At 49.7% G+C, this 20,120-nt stretch overlaps 2 protein-coding genes across 4 annotated transcripts; both read right to left on the minus strand.

Moving 5' to 3' along the window:
• Nucleotides 1-1,024: 1,024 nt before the first annotated feature.
• Nucleotides 1,025-13,185, minus strand: Rem2 (RRAD and GEM like GTPase 2). Of its 3 annotated transcripts, XR_013439089.1 has the most exons (7): nt 8,699-13,185; nt 7,109-7,450; nt 6,801-6,874; nt 5,702-5,909; nt 4,624-5,223; nt 3,556-3,727; nt 1,025-1,238 (listed from the first exon to the last, which is right to left on the minus strand). XR_013439089.1 is itself a non-coding variant. In XM_005338787.5 (5 exons), the coding sequence occupies exons 1-5, from the start codon at nt 8,799-8,801 to the stop codon at nt 4,928-4,930; spliced, it is 1,023 nt and encodes a 340-aa protein (XP_005338844.1). In that variant the 5' UTR covers nt 8,802-13,185; the 3' UTR covers nt 4,165-4,927. The 3 variants fall into 3 exon arrangements, 1 of the variants encoding a protein (XP_005338844.1); XR_013439090.1 differs by lacking the exons at nt 1,025-1,238; nt 3,556-3,727 and adding an exon at nt 4,165-4,273; XM_005338787.5 differs by lacking the exons at nt 1,025-1,238; nt 3,556-3,727 and having other exon boundaries at nt 4,165-5,223.
• A 140-nt stretch (nt 13,186-13,325) lies between these two features.
• Lrp10 (LDL receptor related protein 10) lies at nt 13,326-19,396 on the minus strand. The gene is made up of 7 exons (XM_005338788.5): nt 18,777-19,396; nt 18,333-18,377; nt 17,712-17,847; nt 16,125-16,315; nt 14,990-16,007; nt 14,532-14,661; nt 13,326-14,412 (listed from the first exon to the last, which is right to left on the minus strand). The coding sequence occupies exons 1-7, from the start codon at nt 18,808-18,810 to the stop codon at nt 13,825-13,827; spliced, it is 2,142 nt and encodes a 713-aa protein (XP_005338845.1). The 5' UTR covers nt 18,811-19,396; the 3' UTR covers nt 13,326-13,824.
• Between the last annotated feature and the right edge of the window lie 724 nt (nt 19,397-20,120).

Here is a 20,120-nt window from a genome sequence, read left to right on the forward strand (position 1 = left end):
TTTTCCCTACTTTCCCCCATTTATCTATAGCCTCCATGTCCTTCAAGGCCCAGATCCTAAGATACAAGTCTCCCATGTGTATTTTTCCTTCCATTCAGAATTCCTGGAGCACCTGATGGTAGCCTACAGTTAGTTAGAATGGGGTCTAATTGATTGCTGTTTTAGCATCGTCACCACCCTGTCCATTTCCCCAGCTTAACTGTAAGCTATTTAAGGGGCAAAGATAATGTCATAAATGGATTTGTCTACCTCCGGTTCCCAGGAGAGTGTTTGGTATGTTGTTTATGTTTAGAAGTTGGGGGAAACAACTTCAAGTATTTGTGGATAAAAGATAATGTGTTCAGGAAAATTTACTTATATTGGCATAGATCAAAACTGTTAAGATGGGAGGCTGGGGCTATGGCTCAGTGGTAGAGCACCTGCCTCGCACGTGTGAGGCACTGGGTTTGATCCTCAGCACCATATAAAAAAATAAAGATATTGTGTCTATCTACAACTAAAAAATATTTTTAAAAAACTGTTAAGATTGGGAGCCGAGTATAGAGGCACACACCTGTAATCTCAGTGATCCAGAAGGCTGAGACAGGAGGATTGCATGTTTGAAGCCAGCTTCAGCAACTGCTAGGCGCTAAGCAACTGAGTGAGACCCTGACTCAAAATAAAAGTGAAAAAGGCTGAGGATGTTGCTCTGTAGTAAAGCACTCGAGTTAAATCCCCAGGACCATCCCGCCAACCGCCCCCCCCCCAAAAAAAGCCACCAACCTGTTAAATTAATAAAAAGATGTGAGGACTTCCATCCATGATCTGGCACCCTTTTGGAAGAGGGGAGCCCCTGCTCCAGTCTCTCTAAAGAGGGTTAGATGTAATAGGACCTAAAGGAATAACTAGAAGGGCCCACTCCTTTGGCCCCTCAGGAGAGAACAGTCTATGCTCTAGGGAATGAGGAGGTTTTGTGGGCAAAGAGGAGCTGGAATAGTAGGGGATGCTAAGGGAACATAGACCTTTAGACAGTTACAGTGGTTAAGAGGAGCAGAGGGAACCTTACCAGGCACAGGCAGCTCAGGACCCAGGGCTCTTTTGCTGAACTCTCATCCCAGCCCAGATCAATGGCTGTACTTTTCCTTGATCAGAGGGAGGGCAAGAAGTGACTTGGCTCTCAAAGGAGACCCTATTTCTCCCAAGTCTAGCAGGAGCCCTGCTTCAGCTTCAGTCTGTTCTGAGCTCTTCCCTGTAGGCGTCTGGAGGGAACACACAGATGGGTCAGGCTGATGGGATGGGCTGAGTTGGAGGGAGAGAAGTTTATGGTGTGTGGCTCCCCTCATGGGGTAGATCCTGCTGTCATCTTCAACAGATGATATACACGTTTTAAGCTTCTGCCACATGAAAAGCAATGGGCCTTTCTTGTTCTTCATCCTCCTACCTTGACTCATTTAACCATTGGGGATACTCTGTTAGAAACCTGCCCCTCTGTTGCCTGCCCCACTTCTACAGTAGCCACAATATACTCAGCCTGAGTTCCTCCTCTACCTCTTTCACAGATGCTTCCTCTCCTTATCTATCCCCAGGAGATACTTTATTTGGTTTTAGAACAGGTAATAAATGCCATAGTTGGGCTGGGGCTGTAGCTCAGTGGTAAAGCACTTGCCTTGCATGTGTAAGGCACTGGATTCGATCCTCAGCACCGCATAAAAATAAATAAATAAATAAATAAATAAATAAATTAAATGCCATAGTTGAAAATTGAAAATGTAGAAAAAGGGAATGAAATGAATATGTCTTTTTTTTTTTGTAGTGGTGTTGAGGATTGAACCCAGGACCTTAAGAATGCTAGGTAAGCACACTACTATTGAGTTACAACCCCAACCCTCCTATGAAGAATAGTAAACTCCCACCTGCCACCTGTTTTCTACTCACCCAGTCCCCCTTCCGAGGGGCAATCAGTATAATCCATAGTTTGTAATTTGTTGGGTCTCAAGACACTTTTGTGTATCTGATGAAATTCATGAACTCTGTTCTCAGACAAATGCATGACTACACAAAATATTAGATTGTCTGTACCATTTTACAAGAATCATCTCTGGTCTGGGGCTAAGGCTCATACCATACTCTCACCTTTAGTATCTCCTTAGTATAACTTGTTTCATGCAAAATGAAACACAGGGCTTCTTGTTCAAATAATTTTAGGACAACAGCCAAGCATGGGCTCCTGTGTGACTTCAAAGGTCATACATACAACAAAGCGAGCCCTGTATTTCATCCTTTCTTCTGGCTCTTCCACTTCCATTTTTATGATGATTATTCTCATATCTGTCACTTGACCCAAATTGTTCTGAATTTCAGACTGCTGTTCAGGGAGTGTCTGAAATTCTCCATATGGATGTTCTAACATCTCAAACTCTGTGTCTCCAATATGGAACTCACTCAACCTATCCCTAACTCTCTGCTCTCAACTCGTAGTTCTTTTCTATATCCCCTCCCACCTGCAGCTTGTCCCTCTCTTTATGCTCATCCACATCCCCAGCCCCTATACTCATCCATACTGTTGCCAAGTCTAATAAGTTCTATCAAACCCATGCCTCCTTTCTTTTCTAATGCCATCCCCATTGGGAAGGTCCTTTATTACTCTCCAATGTATTACTGGCCCTGAATCTCAGCTGCACAGGCCTTGCTGCTCCAATCCATGCACAACTCTTCCAGCTTGGGAGACCATCCTGATCATGTCATTTCTATTCACAAAGACCTCTAGTGATCTCACTGCCTCTAGAGTTGGGTAGGAATGCATTTGCCTGACATTTAAGGTCCTTTGTTGTGAGGCTCAAAACCTTTTTCATATTCTTTTATACCCCTCCTCTTCATGTCCCTGAGGTTTCAACCCAACTGTACAACCATCTGGTTGCTTATTGGCCCCATGTGTTTTCCTCTGTTTTAGAATTTGAACTGTGTCTTTTCATGGTCCCCAGGGTTTAGAGTTTGCTTTACTACACTCATAGACATGTCATTTCTCTGACCCTTTTATCACAGCCACTGAACATGGTCCTACCCATTATGTTCCTGAATCTCTTCTGTGATACTTCCACCTCTTCCATGCATCCTTACTGGAAAAGGAGTTTCATGCCAAGCTGGATAAAATCACCATTAAGTATTAAGCAGACAGTGGAATCCCAGCTCTATTACTTACTGGGAGCTCTCAGGCAAGTTACTTACACTCTGTTTCTTCCACTATAAAAATAGGTTGTAGACTTATATATATGTCTTATTTCTCTAAGGACAGTGCCATTATTCATATTATCATCTCATAACCAATCATTCTGCACTGGTCCTCCTTGGCTCCTCAGCTTGCAAGGACCCAAAATACATCTCATCACACTTTTCACCAAGTTCTAGGAGGCTGCACTTGGGGTGGAGGCCAGGCTCTCAGGTACTCAGGTAGCTGTATTTATTATATTCTAGGGGTGAGGAGAGCTGCTGCCTCTGCTCCTTTTGTTCAAACTCATGGCTCAGGCAGCAGCAGGCGTGGGTGTCCCCAGAGGAGGCAGTGACAGCTTCAGTACTCACACAGGCTATGCAGGTGACAGCTGAGAATGTGGGGCTCTGCCAGGAGAGATTCTGGAAGACCCCACCATGCCCCAGCTGATGAGTGTTACTCGTGGATGTGGACCCCATCTTGAACAAGTCCAAGCAAAAGCTCAGTATCTCTGGTAGCTGATCATAGCTTCCAGCCAGCTTCCTACAAGTAAAGGGTGGGATAAAGAGATGGGGGCCCAGAGTGTGGAGACTTGGTCACTGTGTCACTAAGTTACTAGATTACTTTTAGCAGGTACCTGTTTCTCTCTAGGCCTCATCTACAAATAAAGTGGACCCAATTATCTGCAAGGGCTCTTCGCCTCTTGAAATGGTCCAAGTTAGTTCCAGAGTCTCCCTTGCTTCTCTTGAGTACTAAGATACATTCCCAGCCCTTTTTATTCTTTGAGACAGGATCTCCCAAGTTGCTTAGGGCCTTGCTAAATTTCAGACGCTCCCCTCGAAATTGTGGTCCTCCTGTCTCAGCCTCCTGGGGGCTGGGATTACGGGCTGCAATTCCTTGATTTTTGTCCGTAACAGCAGTTTCCATCCACATTCATCCCTTCCCTGGAGGCTCCAAGAACAAAAAGCAAGGTAAACGGATGCAATACAAAATTCCTTTATTGAAAAGGGAAAGGGTGGCCTTTTTCTAGTGCCGCCTCGGCCAGGCTGGCCAAAGGGGTTGCCACAGCTCGGCTCTTCATTCTGGGATCTGAAGGCAGAAGAAAATCTGTCCACACTTTAAGAATCTTAAAGGTGAAGTGCCTCGGTGGCAATGGTAAATCACCCAATCAACTATCCAGAATAGCACTTCCAGGCCCTTGCCTTTAAGAACTTCTTAAGGGCAATGTGCACCAGTATGGCAGATAAAAGCCAGAACATTTTTTCGGAAGTCTCTAGAAAAGGGCCTCTTCCAGTCTTTAAGACTCTTAAAGGTGAAGCATGTTCAGCATACAAAGGAGGTCAACTCCGTCTAGGAGTCTACAAAACACTTTTTCAGTTCTCTTGTCTAGAATCTCTACAGAAGAGGTGGCCACGCGCGACTTAATAAAAGCAAAATACCTTGCAGGACTGTTATCTTTCTTGACCCTCCCAAACAAGCCCCGCCCGCGGCCGTTGCGGGAGAGTCCTTCGGCTCGAGGTCTGCGTCCGGCGCTAGAAGGCGAACTGCCCCGCGAACGCACGGTACCTGGAGCTGGGTGGAGATGACGCCCACCGGCCCCTCCCCCGTGGTCACACCAGGGGATCCTGGGAATTTTTGGTTTCCTAGACGGCTTCCACTTAGGAAGCCGGACGGGGGCGGGACGAGGGGGCGAGCGGAGGGCGCCGTGGCCGTTGCGACCGCAGCGGCTGTGGAGACCTTGGCTCAGAGCACAGAAAGGTCGTGACATGACCTGGACCGCTGCTTGAAGAACTTAGCGTTGCGTGGCACTAGGTTGGCCAGGAAGCGCTTGGCCTTCTTGGTGAGGCTCTCGCGGCGCGCAGATGGCGCGGGGCCTTCAGGGCTGCCCGACTCGTGCCGCTGGCCTCCAGTGCGACCGCGGCCCCTCCGCAGCCGGATCTGGCGTACGGCGCCCTCGAAGAGCTCCCGCGTGTTATGGTGAAGCGCTGCCGACGTCTCGATGTGCTTGCAGCTCAGCGTTCCGGCCAGGTGGCGCCCCTCTGTGGGAAGGAGTCGGCTTAGGCACCCGCTGGGCCGCCCTGGGCCCACAGTTTGCAGTGGAAAGGGTTTGGGACTATGAATTGCAACACAACTCGAAAACTAGGCTGGGATCCTAGGGTAGGACCGTGGAGGTGCGAGGGAGGGGCCGAGGGGCCTTGGAGAGGCTAAGGCGATTGAAGAGCAGAAGGGATTCTTAGAGCCCTAGAAGAGGAATATTGGGACTCTGTCCTTAACCTGGAGCTAACTGCTGGTGAATTCGTGGGCCTGTGAAGGTTTTAGAAAGGCCTCCGGGAGGGCTGCGCCTGCGCTCGCACGTATGAGGCACTGGGTTCGATCCTCAGCATCACATAAAAATAATAAAGATATTGTGTCCACCTACAACTTAAAAAAAAAAAAAGGCCTCAGGGAGAAGAGGTGATACAGAAGCTAGAGCGGTCCCCTAAAATGGCAAGTATGGAATTGGTTCAGAATACACACCCTCCAGGGATACCTCCCGGGAGCGGGCCAGGTCACTCTTGTTTCCAACCAGGATGACAGGTAGGTCGTGATGGGGCCTCCCAGCTCGGAGCCGAAGTAAGGTCTCTGGAACTTTGGAGAAGCTTCGTCTATCCGTGACTGAGAAGACGATGAGAAAGGCGTCCCCCGTCTGAAGGCAGTGGTCCCGCAGCCACCCCCCAGCATCTCCCTGGAGACGTCAGAGATTGGTAGAAAGTTAGGGCTGAAGACAGAGTTGACCCAGTCGAGCACCTACATCTCAAAGATGAGGAATCCCACTGTGTGAGAAACCACCTGCTTAGGACAGCTGAGTTAGTTAATGACATCCTTCCCAGAGTGTGTTTGAGGTTAGTAATGTGACCCCCATTTAGGGGAAATTGGAGGATCCTAGACCAGGGTAGCCATTCTACATTCTTATGTTAAGCTCTTGATGCAGAAACAAATGCTATTTAAATGTATGTAATTTGGCCTCTCATTTCTATGTAATAACCTTATGTTCAAACATTGAGTACCCCCTTCCCCCCGCCTTTTTTTCCTTTTTGATACTCCAGCACTCTGAGCACTTGTCCTGTCACATCAGACTCTTTTAGGCTGGAAAATTTATGGATGGAATCAACTTCTGGGTCGTCTAGCCTGGCTTGAAGCTGCAGTTTGTCAAATTCAGATCCTAAATTTAATGTTCTTTTTTTTTTTTTTAACCTAGGGACACTTAACCACTGAGCCACAAGCCCAGCCTTTTTGTATATTTTATTTAGAGACAGGGTCTCACTGAGTTGCTTAGCACCTTGCTTTTGCTGAAGGTGGATTTAAACACAATCCTCCTGTCTCAGCCTCCTGAGTCCTTGGAATTACAGGTGTGCCATTGCCTAACTTTCCTCAGAAGATCCTGGAAGAGTAGTAGCTCTTATGGCCAGGGGCCTGGTATACATTACACATTGGTGTGGATCTTGTTGTCTGAGATAGTACAAATGAATTGTACACATTTACGCCAGGGTCTGTAGTCCCACCAGCCTTCAGCCAGACTGCCCTTCCTCAGTTTTCTCCCAACTTCACCTGTGTTCAGCCACATCTTAATCCTCACCTGTTCCCAGATGTCATAAACAACTAAAGTTACTTCCTCCTTATCCACCATGATTCGTCTCTCATAGGTGTCCTCTGTTGGGAAATAGAATAAAACCCATTAGGAGGTTCCCCAACACTTGTGAAAACTGGTAACCATAAACACCTCATATCCCAGCAGCAGGGAACCCCTGCCAGGGAGTCTGCCACAGAAAGCACCGGAGAAGTTTCTCTTAGGTTTAATTCTCCAGGGGCTGCTTATGCCATGAGCACTTCATCCCTCAATAGGGCCCCAGGGTCCCCTCCACCACCACGTGCTCTCCCAAATACCTGCATTCTCCGGCTCATGAGCACTGTCTCCCTGGAGACCACCGAAAGTGCCTGCAAGGGTGCTTTTGCCTACTCCACTCTCCCCTACTAGCATGACCTTGAAGATGCCATCCTTTTGGGCAGGGGCTGCCTCTCCTGAGCCCAAGGAGTCAGAGGAACCAGAAGATGAGGCCTGAGGCGGCCAGTCAAGTTCATCTACAGCCTGTGCCCTACATAGCTGGTGCTTGTAGGGCACAGGCATACTGCCTCTTCGTCTGGGGACCCCAGGGACAGGGGGTAGCCCACTCTGGTCCAACCCTGCCAACAGTTTCTCTGGTTTCTTCAGAAGTGTGGCATCTGTTTCTGGATGGGCAAAGAAAAGGAAGCCATGAATGGTATATGTCCAGACATCTGCAGAGAGCTAACCCAAGCTGCTTCAGCTTTGGAGGCCAGCCACACCCAGTTGATGACCATGACCCTAAACAACAGAATCTTTGGCTCAACCTTTTACACTAAAGTCTCCTAGAAGCTTGGACTGGTAAGCCTTCAAGGATGTGACATGATGACTTCCCCATTGTAGTCCTAGCTACATCTGCTCAGAATTACCCCATACAGGAGAGGTACCTGTGTGCAGGTCACATACCCACTCACACTTCAAACTGACATAGGCATACTCCCAGACTTGACCTCTGGCCCAGGGGGGCTGGAGGAGGCTGTCCATCCTTCCATCAAGGGGCCTGCCTCCTACTGGTAATCCTACTTCTTCTTGCACTGGTAATGCCCACACTGAGGAGGGCAGAAGGTATGAGAAACTGAAGCTGCTGAAGATTCTGGGGAGTAGATATAAGCAGAGTCAAAAACTTTGTAGGGAGTCTGTTTCAAGGGCTCTGTGAGATGATGTGTGTTTGGGTTGTGGACGTGTGTGTGAGACTTCTTCCTTGTGTGGTCTCTGTGGATGTGTGTGTGTGTGCCCACGCTGCTTCTTCCCGTGCCCTGTAGGTGAGCATCCCCCAGTGCATGGCTGTGTGCGAGAATCCTGCATCCCTGGTTGTCCCTGTGAGTGGGAGAGAATATTGCGTTCATGGAGAGGTAGAGGTGGGGAGAGAGAGAGTATGAGTGAGAGGGAGGGTGACAATGCATGGGTCAGGGTAACTGGAGGAGGAACAACAGACATAACAAAGGGGGATGGAGAAAGGCTGGAAATAGCCCAGGATCAATACTTGGCTGACAGCCAGGTCCTTTAGGAGCCAGAAGAAACCCTTACAACAGGTCCCCATGGTAGCCCCCTGCCCGTGATTCCCAGGCTTGTGGGCTTCCCCTTCCCTTTCACCCTTGCCTCCAGTCTGTCCCAGACTATAGGGAATGAGGCTGACCTGAGCACCACATATTGCTTTCTCAAGCAAAACCCCAAAGCCCTGGGAGTGATGGGGGAGGGGGCATTTGGGCAGCTTTTCTCCTCCTCCACCCTAGCCCAGCCCTTTATGAACAAGGGTCTTCATTACTTCCTGACTTGTCTTTCCCCTCTTGCTGATTAAACCTCTAGTTCTGACCACCAAAGCTTCAGCTCCCACCCCCGTGTTTGCAGCCGGCACCTGCTACGTTAGCCCTCACCTGGTGTAGGTGTCCCTGATGGGGAGGCCTGGCAGCTGTCGGAGGGACAAAGTGCTGTGTTTTCTGTATCCATGTCCATGTCGGTATCAGGGTCCGTGTACATGCGCGTGTGTGCGTGCAAGTGCAGCCCAGCAGCTTGCAGCACCCGCTCCCTCACTCAGCAGCACTGTCAGCTTTTCCCTTTAAATACCACCCCCCACACACAAGTCCTCCCCCTAGACACCTGGGGAAATTGTCCCGCCCTCTGATGAGGTCACATATGCTAATGAGCAGTGATGTCAGCGGGATTCCCTCCTTCTGCCCCCCTCCCTTTTCTTTGTGTCACTTCCCTCTGGGAGCACACTCACCATGAGCCTGGTTAAGGCGTGAAAGAACAAAGTCAGAGGCGCGGATGAGATGGAGATTCAGAGAGGTGGGGTGGGGGCAGGTCCCGTGGGCAAGAGAGCTGAGAATGGCAGGAGGCAGATTCCCAGGGTAGAAAAGGTCTTTTTCTCCAGGTGTCAGAATGAAAACTGTGTATTATTTGTGTCTGTTTCCAGCCCCCTATCCCAGTATGTAGCCCCAGAATGGGTGCTCAGTGGTTGAAAAGAAGGATGAGAGGCAAAAAGACAATAAGCTGATCTGAAAGACAAAAGAAAAATATACCAAAAGAGATGCAGGGGCAGTGGACCATCCACCCCACCACTGTCTCCTCTTCCACCCTGTCTCTTCTGGGCTGAGAGCCATAAAAGTACCCATTTCCAAGTGTGGCCTTAGGCAGATGGGGGATCTGTAAGAAAAGCTGCTTTGTTTGGGCAGCAGCTGCTGCTTCTGCTGCTTCTTCTTCTTCTTTTTTTTTTGCCACTAGTTTCAGGTAGGTGCAAACCATTGTAGAGGCTCAGGCCCACCCAGCCAGTGTTAATCAGAGCAGGTAAAAAAATATACCAGAATGAATGGTGTCTACCTATGTAGGCAGCTCCTTACTGTCCCTTTTGTGCCCAGCTTCTTTTTCCCTTCAGGTTTCGACTCTTGTCCCCTTTCTACTGGACACTCTCAAGAACCCAAATACACCTTCTGATTTCCTCTCCCCAACTTCACCCTCTATTTGCCAGATGCTATGCTAGAGATAGTTTTGCATTATCTCCCTTCCTCTACCTGATCTAAAGACTTATAATGGTAGGTGGGTGGCCTGTCCCCAAAGTAATAATGCAGGGGTGACTGGGATTCCACCCAGAGCTTTCCAAGGCCAAAGACTATTTTTTTTTTCATTTCTATGCTATGCTGCTTTCCTTGTCTTAAAAATTCCAACTCTTTTCTATTATTTGGAACAATCCATTTTGTCATCCTTGGAGGACTTTTCCAATAGAAGAGGCAAATAACATTCTTGGGAATGATGTGCAGTGACACTTCACTTGTCTGGAGAACAGGATCTAAAGGAAGCAGGGAATACTCCTCAGCTTCTAATATATTTGTACATTTTACTAATTAGACTCTTCAGTCCTCACCAACAGTCTGCTTGTCCTTATTTTATTCACACTTTTAATGTGTCCATGTGTGTTCCTGTAGTAGATTAGAACTGCCAGGTGTCGTGGCACATGCCTGTAATCTTAGTAACTCAAGAGGCTGAGGCAGGAGGATCACAAGTTCAAGGCCAGCCTCAGCAAAAATAAAAAGGGCTGTGATATGGCTCAGTGGTAAAGTATCCCAGCTTCAAGACCCAGTAACCCCCAAAAGAATAGATTAGAATCATATTTAGAGCAGCAAGTGCCCTCTAATAGTCTGGTAGAATGAGGCATCCTCAGGAAAAAATTTTTAAAGCATCCAGAAGCATTAAAAAGGAGTCTAAGGGCCAGGCATGGTAGTGTACACCTGTAATTCAGGGGGCTGAGGCAAAGGATCACAAGTTCAAGGCCCACCTTGGCAACTTAATGAGACCTGTCTCAAAAGAAAAAAGCTCGGTGGTAGGGCACCCCTGGGTTTAGTCTTTAGTGCTGCCAAAAAAAAAAAAAAAAAAAGTCTAAGGTCATTTAATATATAGTCAAAGAGTGTCCCCCACAATAGTTATAGCTTATGAAGAGACTCCTGCAAAGAAGTCATCAGATTTCATGGATGATTCTCAGCTATTCAGAAAATTTTTATATCGCAGGTCTTCTGAAGATGAGCGGAACATTTTAGGATGATTTTCTTCCAAAATGAGTTTTGTTTTGTTTTAAATTGTAAAGTAGTGATCTCTATGAATCTGGAAAACTCTCTTGGGTGGTTGGATTACTTTCTGTACTAGATAAGAGTGAGTCAGGGGCTGCAGAGCCCAGCAACAATTCTCTACTTTGAATTCTGCCTCCCCAGTTCAGCTTTGGGCCAAAGGAGCAGCCTGCTTTTTACTTTGAACCACCTGCCCCTCATCCAGTAAGGCACACACAGATCCTAGACAAACTTCCATAAACAAAGGCCTCCCTAGGGAACTCTTGCCCTAAGGCCCAGCCCTCCCTCCAACATTCTGAAGCATTCTACCACCACAAGGGATGCTTTTATTTTAAATCTTTGTCCACTTTGTTTATTTTTAAATTTTTTTGGGGGGAGTGGCATACCAGGAATTGAACTCAGGGGCACTCGACCATTGAGCCACATCCCCAGCCCCATTTTGTATTTTTTATTTAAAATCAGGGTCTCACTGAGTTGCTTAGAATCTTGCTTTTGCTGAGGCTGGCTGTGAACTTGTGATCCTCAACCTAACCTTTGTCTACTTTAAAACTGCAAATACCCCTAAGAGAGAAAGAGGTCTGGAAAAAGTCAAGGGATGAAGATATCAGGTTGCAGATTTTTGAGGTGGCTAAGGAGGAAGAGAAGAGCAAGGGAGAATGCACTGAGGAGGTGAAGAAGTAGGGAAGGGGAAATTACCATTCCTACTGCATTTTTCACTGAGACATTGGGTGGATCCGGTTTGTCTGCACTGGGAGGGCCCAAGGGAGAATCATAAGCAGGAGCCAGGTTTCCTGGAGGTCCTTCCACACACTCTGGAGAGGAAGTGGAGTGGAAGGAGCTCAGGTTTTTCCTGGGCCAAATTACTAGGGTCCCAGAACTGCACATGGGTCCACACCCCCTCTGCCACTTCCTCAGGCTCTTGCTTACTAGGAGGGAAATTGTGTAATTACTACTGACTGTGAGAATGTTGACAGGGTATAATCAACAGGGCCCTTCCACCAGGGAAGTAAGGGGCCCATTCCCCTGGGGACCATCTCAACTTTGCACCTGAGGTCTCACTCCCACAGGCTCCTTCTATATCCTATGTCCCAAGATTTTCTTTCTTTTTACTATTTATTTTTTAGTTGTACACAATATGTTTATTTTATTTATTTATATGTGGTGCTGAATATTGAACCCAGGGCCTCACACGTGCCATGCGAGTGCTCTACTGCTGAGCCACAACTCCAGCCCCCCAAGATTTTCTTTTTAAGCTCTTCAACAACTTGTCACCTTCTCACCAGAGGCAGGCCTCCATTTCTCAGGAGATATCTCTCTCCAGCTCTTTGGCTCTGACCATTGCTTATTATGCTCAGTTGTCTCTTCTCAGGAAGTCCAGTGTCTAGCCATCATGTTTTGTTGTTGTTTATCCTGCCCTAGAATTCACAGCTCTCTCCCAACTGTTGGTAGAACCCATCCTCTTGGATTCAGGCCTGGTGATGCCAGCCCTTCCATAGGCTGAATGGTTGTGATTTTCCCTTTGACTAATCATTCCCTGCTTTTTTGTTTGGGGAGGGGGGATACCAGGGATTTAACCTAGGGTACATTATAACAGAGCCACATCTTCAGCCCTTTTTCATTTTTGAGACAGAATCTTGCTAAATTGCTGAGGGCTTCACTAAGTTGCTGAGGCTGGCCTTGAACTTAGTATCCTCCTGCTCAGTAAGGCATTGGGATTGCAGGTGTGCAGTATGGCACCCAGCTTTGGTCCCTGTTTTGAGGAAGCTGCACTGAGAGCTCATCTCTTTGGTGTAGGACAGGCTGTTAAGTGCCTGATGGGGATGGGAGGGTAGAGAGCAGGAGTCACACAGCTCCTATATTCTACTAGGGATAGATTGCTCCTGTGTGACATCTGTGCTCTGAGAGTACTCCATAACTGGGAACCTTTCTAGCTGTAGGGCCCAGCTGGCTCCCTGATTTCCAACCAGGGGAAATTTGATGCTCAACCCTATGTCACTATAGGGCTGGCCCCAGGCAATGAGCAGAGGTGAAGAAGGGTGGTCCTTAGGGTTCCTTCTTTTTTTTTTTTTTTTTTCCCTTTTGGTACCAGGGATTGAACTCAGGGGCACTTAACCACTGAGTCACATCCCTAGTCCTATTTTGACTTTATTTAGAGACAGGATCTCACTGAGTTGCTTAGCACCTCGCTTTTGCTGAGGATGGCTTTGAAATTGCCATCCTCCTGCCTCAGCCTCCCGAGCTGCTGAGATTATAGGCATGCACCACTGCACCCTGCTTCCTTGAATTTTCTTACCTTTCAAGGGGCATAAAAATCAAGGGTGGGGTGGCTGAAAGATGGATAGGAAGAGGGCAACATGCAAAGGGCTAACAAATACCTTCAGAGAGAGGAGCAACAAGAGGGAGCATAAACCAAGATGGGGAGAGAGGCCAGGCTCAGGCTCAGAGCTGATTTACAAAATGTTAAAATTTATGATTCCTTTATTTTTTTTTACCTTGATTTCTTGGGCAATGCTGTAGGTGTGGGACAAAAATATTTGTTGCATTCTTTTTGTGAGCCAGGCTCTATAGGGATGGAGACTGGCAAAACCTCAGGCCCTATCCAGATCCTCCCCTTGGGGCTGGAGGGTCTCCAGTCAATTGTCACTCTTGTGTTTAAGGCCACTTTGGGGTTGGGATTTGGCAAGGATGGAGTGTCCAGGCCTATGACCCTTTAAGAACTTTGCTTCTTAAAAACACTCAACTGGATAGTGTAAGGATAGGGAAAGGATGGTGGGAAAGGAACTGTGGTCTCTGGCTGTGTAGAGGAAGCTCTCAGTGAGCCCTCTCCCTGACTGAGGGACGCCTAACTTTCTAGTAGCTACAGTGGTCAGTGGGGAAGCTAAGCCACTCTCTAAAAGGGTGTGCCACTGTGACTAGACCCACCCCCCCAGAGGAGCCAGGTCCCCTCAGGCAAGCAGTGGTTCATCCTCTGTTTCTACCACCCAGACCACTGGCTCAGCTAGTGGCATCAACAACACATCATCCTCATCCTCTGGGGCCAGGACCGCTGTGTGGGGTCCAGGCGGAGTCCAGGTTGGTCCTTGGGGCCACAGGCTGGGCAAGAGGCGGCCTCGCAGGGCATGCACCACTCCAGACAATACTGATGGCTCCAGAGGGACTGAGGGCAGTGGCCCCTGGGTCTCAGGGACAGAAGGGAGGGTTGGAGATGTGCTGGCAGATGGGAGGGGGGACTTGACAGGCAGTGGTGGGGCTTGCTCCCCATCCTGCCCACCCACTGCTCCACCCTCACGGGCTGCACCTGGGCTGCCATCCAGGGCCTCAAGAGAAGCAACAGGAGGTGTGACCTGGGGTCTGGTCTCAGAGGCCCGAGATGAGGGGTTGGTTCGGGGAAGCAGTCCCCAGCGGCGGAGCCTGCGAACCAGACGACGCACTGAGCGCCCCCGCTGGCGGCGGCGACCACCTGAGGCACTTCCTGGAGTCATATCCTGACGCAAAATCTGTAGCAGAGAACGCAGATTGCCCAGCACTGAGTTCTGCAAGGAGAAGAGGCAGATATCAGAGTCAGAGGGCTAAGTGGCTGAATGCAGGAGGGTGCAGTAATGAGGCCACAGCTGGTTGGAACAAGTAGGTCCTTGAGTTGGGGATGACTTACATCATTAGGGTTCTCTGTAGGGAAGTCTTCTACAGGCGGGATGGCACCCTGAGCAATGAGCTGCCCGTAGGAGGGAGGTGCCTGTTGTTGCACAATCTCAGCCTCCATACGGGAGAGGGGGGCAAAGATGCTGGAAGGAAGGAGGGCTAGTCAGTTACTGGTGGTTCCCAGCCAGGGTGGCCTGCTCCAGCTTGGATAGGCCTCTTCCCTTCACCCTCAGGTCAGGACAGCTGAAGCTATGCTATAGCTTTCCTCAGGTCATCTTATATCCCTTCCTTCCTTGAGACTTCTTTCATAAATAATCTAGACCCTGTCTTTTAAGCGTTAAGCAACAAGCTGGTCACAGGAAACTCAGTCCCAAGGCGGGCACCCTCATGGTCTCCTGTAGCTACACAGGTCCTGTCTCTTCATCTGTAAAGAGTGCTCACTCTTTTATTGCCAGTCCCATTCCCACTGACCTGTACTCCTGTGTGCGAATGGCATACAGCCTGCAGGTGCATCCCAGGGCGATGACCAGCAGCAGGCCACACACTAGACTGCCAATGACTGCAGCTGTGATGACCTTGCGGGGCAGGGCATAGGAGCAGTCCCACTCATCGCTGCCATCAGCACAGTCTGGCTGCCCGTCGCATACCCATGTCTCATACACACACTTCTCGTCTCGGCATCGGAAGTTGCCAGGCTGGCAGTGCCGGCAGCGTCTCTCATCTGCCCCATCAGCACAGAATGTCTGGTAGTTGCAGCGATCAGCAGGCAGGTAGCAGGCTGTGGCACCAGGGGTGCCAGCAGCCCCGCAGGGGAAATGTCCAGGTGGGCAACCAGGACAGTCTTCCTCATCTGTACCATCGGCACAGTCCCATGAACCATCGCAGCGCTGGGCCTCACTATAGCAGCGCTCACCTAGGTTTTCACCAGCCCCCAGGCCTGAGCCTAACCCACATGGTCGGTCCCAAGGCAAGCAGTAGCCCCGCACATGGTAGGTAGCATTGAAGCCCCGACCATTGCTCCAAGCAACTGTGTGATAAGCAACAACAGCCTGACCAGACAGTGTCTCCACAGTGACAGCTTTGCCATTGCTAAAGTGAGTGAGACTGCGTAGCAGCCGAGGGGTCTCTGGGGGCCCAGCGCCATCATACACGTGCACTGCATCTCCATAACCCAAGTCCAGGGCTGTGAAGCGCACTGCTAGCCGCCGGCCATCATGGGGGTCCAGCAGCCACAGGCAAGACTGGGGATGAGAGACTGAGGCCAGGTGTGAATAGCCAGGGGAGGAGAAGACCCCATAGAAGTCCTCCAAGGTGAGATTGCAGGGCAGGGTGGGGGTGGGGCCTGGGGTCAGGCTAGGAAATGGGTCTGAACTGCAGCCTGCCTCATCAGAGCCATCACCACAGGCATCAACTCCATCACAGCGCTGGGCAGCAGGTACACAGCGGTGGTTCAGGCACTGGAATTCTTCCTGCAGGCACATCAGCCAATCTGCAGAGGCATCATGGAGAGGGACTGTGAAACACAGAGCCCTCAGGATCTTTCTCTCTTTATTTGTGCTTGTACTGCCCACTCTAACAGCCCTTCAGACTTCTCCGTCCAGCCTACCTTGGCTGTAAGAGAGCAGGAACCCCTGGCCCATGGGTGCTCTGGCCCCAGCATAGCTGTAAGTGATGGTGACATTGCCCCCTGGCAGCTGAAGAGGGCTAGAAGGTGCCTCACATAGGGAGATCAGTGGCTGGAGAGGGGAGCTCAGGATTACACGTTCTGAGCCACAGGCCAGGTGCAGCTTCTGGAACCTACAGAGGTAGAAAAAAGCAGTACATAAAATGTTCTTGATTGATGCTGGTTTCCTCCTCCTCCAGTGCCACCAGGCCCTTCTAGCCCAAGAAGCACAAACACCTGCTCATCCATGATTCAAATGAAAGCTCAGCCAAATTCTTTTGCAGTTAATCTCATCAATGGGCATAGTCCTAACAGAGACCAGCGACACAATGATACCATGAAATATATCCTAGAGCCATCTGGAAAAATCTGACCTGTGTTCAGAAATTAAGTGAAAAATAGGTTTATTGCTTTTCAGTTGTTGCAGCATGTCACCCAAGTATTGTGCCGGCAATAACTGACAACTACTACACAGTTCAATTAAATAGAACTCACCAACACCCCGGTACTAGGAAGGTGAGACCTGAGATTCTCATAGCATACAGATCCCTCTGCCAAAACAGCCTCTCCCCAGACTGCCCTCCCCCTTTGCCTACCCTTTTCTGAGAAAATTCATAGCAAGTGAACCATGTAAGACAAACCGTCAGGTACTTAAAATGGGCCCCAATGCCATGACCCAAGGTCAGGGAAGCCTAGGGAGATGGAATGTTTAACAGATATGGAAGGGTGCTAGACTGTAGCTCAGTGGAAGAGTGCTTGCCTAACATGTGTCAGGTGCTGAATTCAATCCCAAGCACTTTAAAAAACCCCACAAAAACAGATCTGAGGAAGTTAAGGAAGGTTCTAAGCTGATTAAGTAGTAGGTTGCTATTGTTTATAGTACTGGGGATTGAACCCAGGGGGACTGTATCACTGAGCTACATTCCAAGCCCTTTTTATTTTATTTTTTAAATATTTATTTTCAGTTATAGGTGAACACAATAACTTTATTTTTTATTTTATGAGGTGCTGAGGATCGAACTCAGTGCCTCACGCATGCTAGGTGAGTGCTCTACCTCTGAGCCACAACCCCAGCCTCTCTTTTTATTTTGAGACAGGATCTTGCTAATAATTTGCCAAGCTGACCTTGAACTTGTTGTGATCCTCCTGTCTCAGCCTCCCAAGTTGGTGAGATTAGGGGCATGCACCACCACATCGGCTAGGGAGTAGTTTTTTTTTTTTAATTCCAGACAGGGATGTGCAATGCTTTGAAGGACTGTTCAGAACAGTCCTGCCTGAGTCCAGGACCATTTAGAATAACCACGGTCCTTAGGAGATGTTCAGGACTTAAGCTAGATGTCCACTGCAACCCACTGTTACCATGACAGGCTGGAACAAGTCAATGTTTTAGGGTAAACTAGGCAAAATAAAATTCTACTCTTCTGTTGGCAAGGATGATAAGTCCACAAACAAGTGATCTCTGAAGATTTTTTTCCACAGTGGAGCGGGAAGGGGCAGGGGAGAGGAATGGGATCTTTCCTTGCTTCTCACCTGACTGTTACCGTCTGCTCCTTGCTACCCAGGATGAGCCAGGTGCAGTTGGCAGGGGAGCTGCGCCTGTCCCAGCCCAGGGGCCTCTGTAAGGTGCCTTGCACTTCCAAGAGCAGTGCAGGAGGGTTCTCACAAGCTGGAGGGAAAAAGGTGGAGACACTGATATAGAGCCCCTTAACATCCCACTCCTATCCAGGCTTATGACCTCCAAGGGCCTGGGCTCTTCAAGATGGAGCAGAGCCCACTGACCCTGATAATAGTCCACTGGCCCCTCTCTCCTTCTCTTCACTCCTGATTTAAATATTAACACCACAATATTGAGCTCTGCTTTGCACCAGTCACTGGGTGAGGGAGGAGGAGTAGCTAATATTTCTCTATTTTGAGGAGGACTCTTTGAGTTAGAGCAAGCAGAGACATTCCATGGAAAAACCAGAAAAGGTACATAACAACTGCTAGGTGAGGGCCCACACTGGGTGTCAGTTTTACCGTATGCAAAATAAAAGATTGATGAACTCCACTGTAAAACTACGGCAGTTCTCATGGAATTCAGAGAAGAGAGTCATTCTCTAGGGTTCCCTTTCATCGCCAAAACCCGCGGAGCCCGGGGCTCCATCTACTCACCAGGACTTGGGAAAATGTTCAGGTCTGGATGCGCCAGAGCGCCTCCTACAGGGAAAGCGAGAAAGGGCAGGGCTGTGAGTCGCTCAAAGTTTTTTTCACCTGAACAACTCAAGGAGGAAACGAAGCTGGTCTGGGACTTCTGGGCTTCCGGGGTTCAAGAGAAGGGGTAGTGGAGCTCAGGGGAGGCTGCCACGCGTGACCTCAAAGGCAGGTCGTCCAGCAGTGCCTGTGGGGTTGATAGGGTGATCTGGGGAAGCTAGAGAGAGGACGAAGGCTGAATGCAGCCTATAGGGACTTTCCAGAGGTTGGGGCCGGCAGCGCTGGCTGCGGTGGGGGCTGGTGGTATGGGCAGGAAGGTCCGGTTGAGTGATTGCATAGGAGGGAGTTACAGCCCAGTCCCAGCTCGGGCGGGGTGTCGCACGCTTAGCTCGTCTCGGTTCTTACCAAGAAGAAGGGGGAAGAGGACAGCCGGCAGCATCCTGGGCCGTCCCGAGGAGCAGGAAGAGTCCTGGAGCTTCTGTCGTCTACCCAGTGGAGAGGCGGCGGTGCTGCGGGCGTCCCGGCTCCCCAGTGCAGCAGCCCCGCGGGGGCTCCATGGCCCTGGCTCGACCTGTGCTCCGGATGCCAGGGCTGGGGGCGGGGAGGCGCCAGCCGCCCTGAAGTAGGGGCGGTGCCTCTCGCCAACTTTGGAGTTGTTTTCTCCGGCCGCCGCCGCGCGTCCTCGCTCGGGGCCGGCAATCGAAGGCTGGGACTCGGCTCTGCCGGTGTTGGCGCGCGCCCTCGCCTAGAGCCGGCCCGCAGGCCGCGAATGCCCCTCTCCAGGCCTGGCCGCCACCTGCCGGGGCTTGAGGCCACTTCCTCTTCGGTCCAAACTTTGGCGACTGTCAGACTCCAGGGCTGGCCGGGCGCGGCTCAACTTCCCCAGCGCGTCCAGCCCGCGGAACGCGACTGGGAAGCAGGGGAGGGGGAGAGGCGGCTGGGCCGGGATCCCTGGCCCTCACCCAGGCAGTACCCTAGGCTGCTGTGGAGTCCTAGCAGCAGGGGCGGAGGGAGGGCGGGTGGCGAGGCTGGTCCCACCCCTGCCAATCAACCCTCGGGCCCCGCCCACCTTCTTGCCTTAACCCCTTTCCGGCCCTGGCTGGTACTTGCCCAGCCGGCCCTTGACAAACAGCTTCAGCTTCCACTTTAACCCTGCTTTGGCTAGACTTTCTTTCTTTCTTTTTAAAATACTTTTGGTTGTAGATGGACACAATACCTTTATTTTGTTATTTAGTTTTTTTATGTGGTGCTGGGAGTCGAACCCAGTGCCTCACTCTCGCGCTAGGCGAGAGCTCTACCACTGAACTACAACCCCAGCCCTTGGCTAGACTTTTGAGTGTAACTTATTTTTTGTTACAGGATGCATTTATAACGTGTTTGTCAAAGATCATGCAATTCCATAGATACAATGGCTTTCCTTTGAATCCTTAAGTTTTCTTGTCCCAGTGCCTGAAATCTAGGAGCACTTTTGGTAGTGAGCCATTAGTGTAGCAATTACCACACGGTATTGGTATTGTAATCATTTGTTGTGGCATTTATCTATGCATCATTCCCGACCCTACCCGGCCCCTTCTCTGGAAACTGAAACTTCCCGTAGGCTGAGGCCTAGACTGTTTACCTTTGTACCCACAGAGATTCTCTCCTGCACACGGTAAGAGCTCAATAAATGATAGGTAAATATGTGAATAAATATGATTTACTACGTGCTGCCTATGTGATTTTAAGAAAATTACTTAACCTCTCTGTGTG

This window comes from Ictidomys tridecemlineatus, chromosome 5 (assembly GCF_052094955.1).
Source record: "Ictidomys tridecemlineatus isolate mIctTri1 chromosome 5, mIctTri1.hap1, whole genome shotgun sequence".
Taxonomy (NCBI): Eukaryota; Metazoa; Chordata; class Mammalia; order Rodentia; family Sciuridae; genus Ictidomys; species Ictidomys tridecemlineatus.

Coding starts and splice junctions, on each gene's coding strand:
- Rem2 (XM_005338787.5), bottom strand. CDS start 8,801: ATGTACACGGACCCTGATACCGACATGGACATGGATACAGAAAACACA. Junction 7,451..8,698: donor ATCAGGGACACCTACACCAG/GTGAGGGCTAAC, acceptor TTGCCCATCCAG/AAACAGATGCCACACTTCTG. Junction 6,875..7,108: donor TCATGAGCCGGAGAATGCAG/GTATTTGGGAGA, acceptor ATTTCCCAACAG/AGGACACCTATGAGAGACGA.
- Lrp10 (XM_005338788.5), bottom strand. CDS start 18,810: ATGCTGCCGGCTGTCCTCTTCCCCCTTCTTCTTG. Junction 16,316..17,711: donor GAGCAGACGGTAACAGTCAG/GTGAGAAGCAAG, acceptor CTACCTCTGTAG/GTTCCAGAAGCTGCACCTGG. Junction 16,008..16,124: donor CCTGCTCTCTTACAGCCAAG/GTAGGCTGGACG, acceptor ATGCCTCTGCAG/ATTGGCTGATGTGCCTGCAG.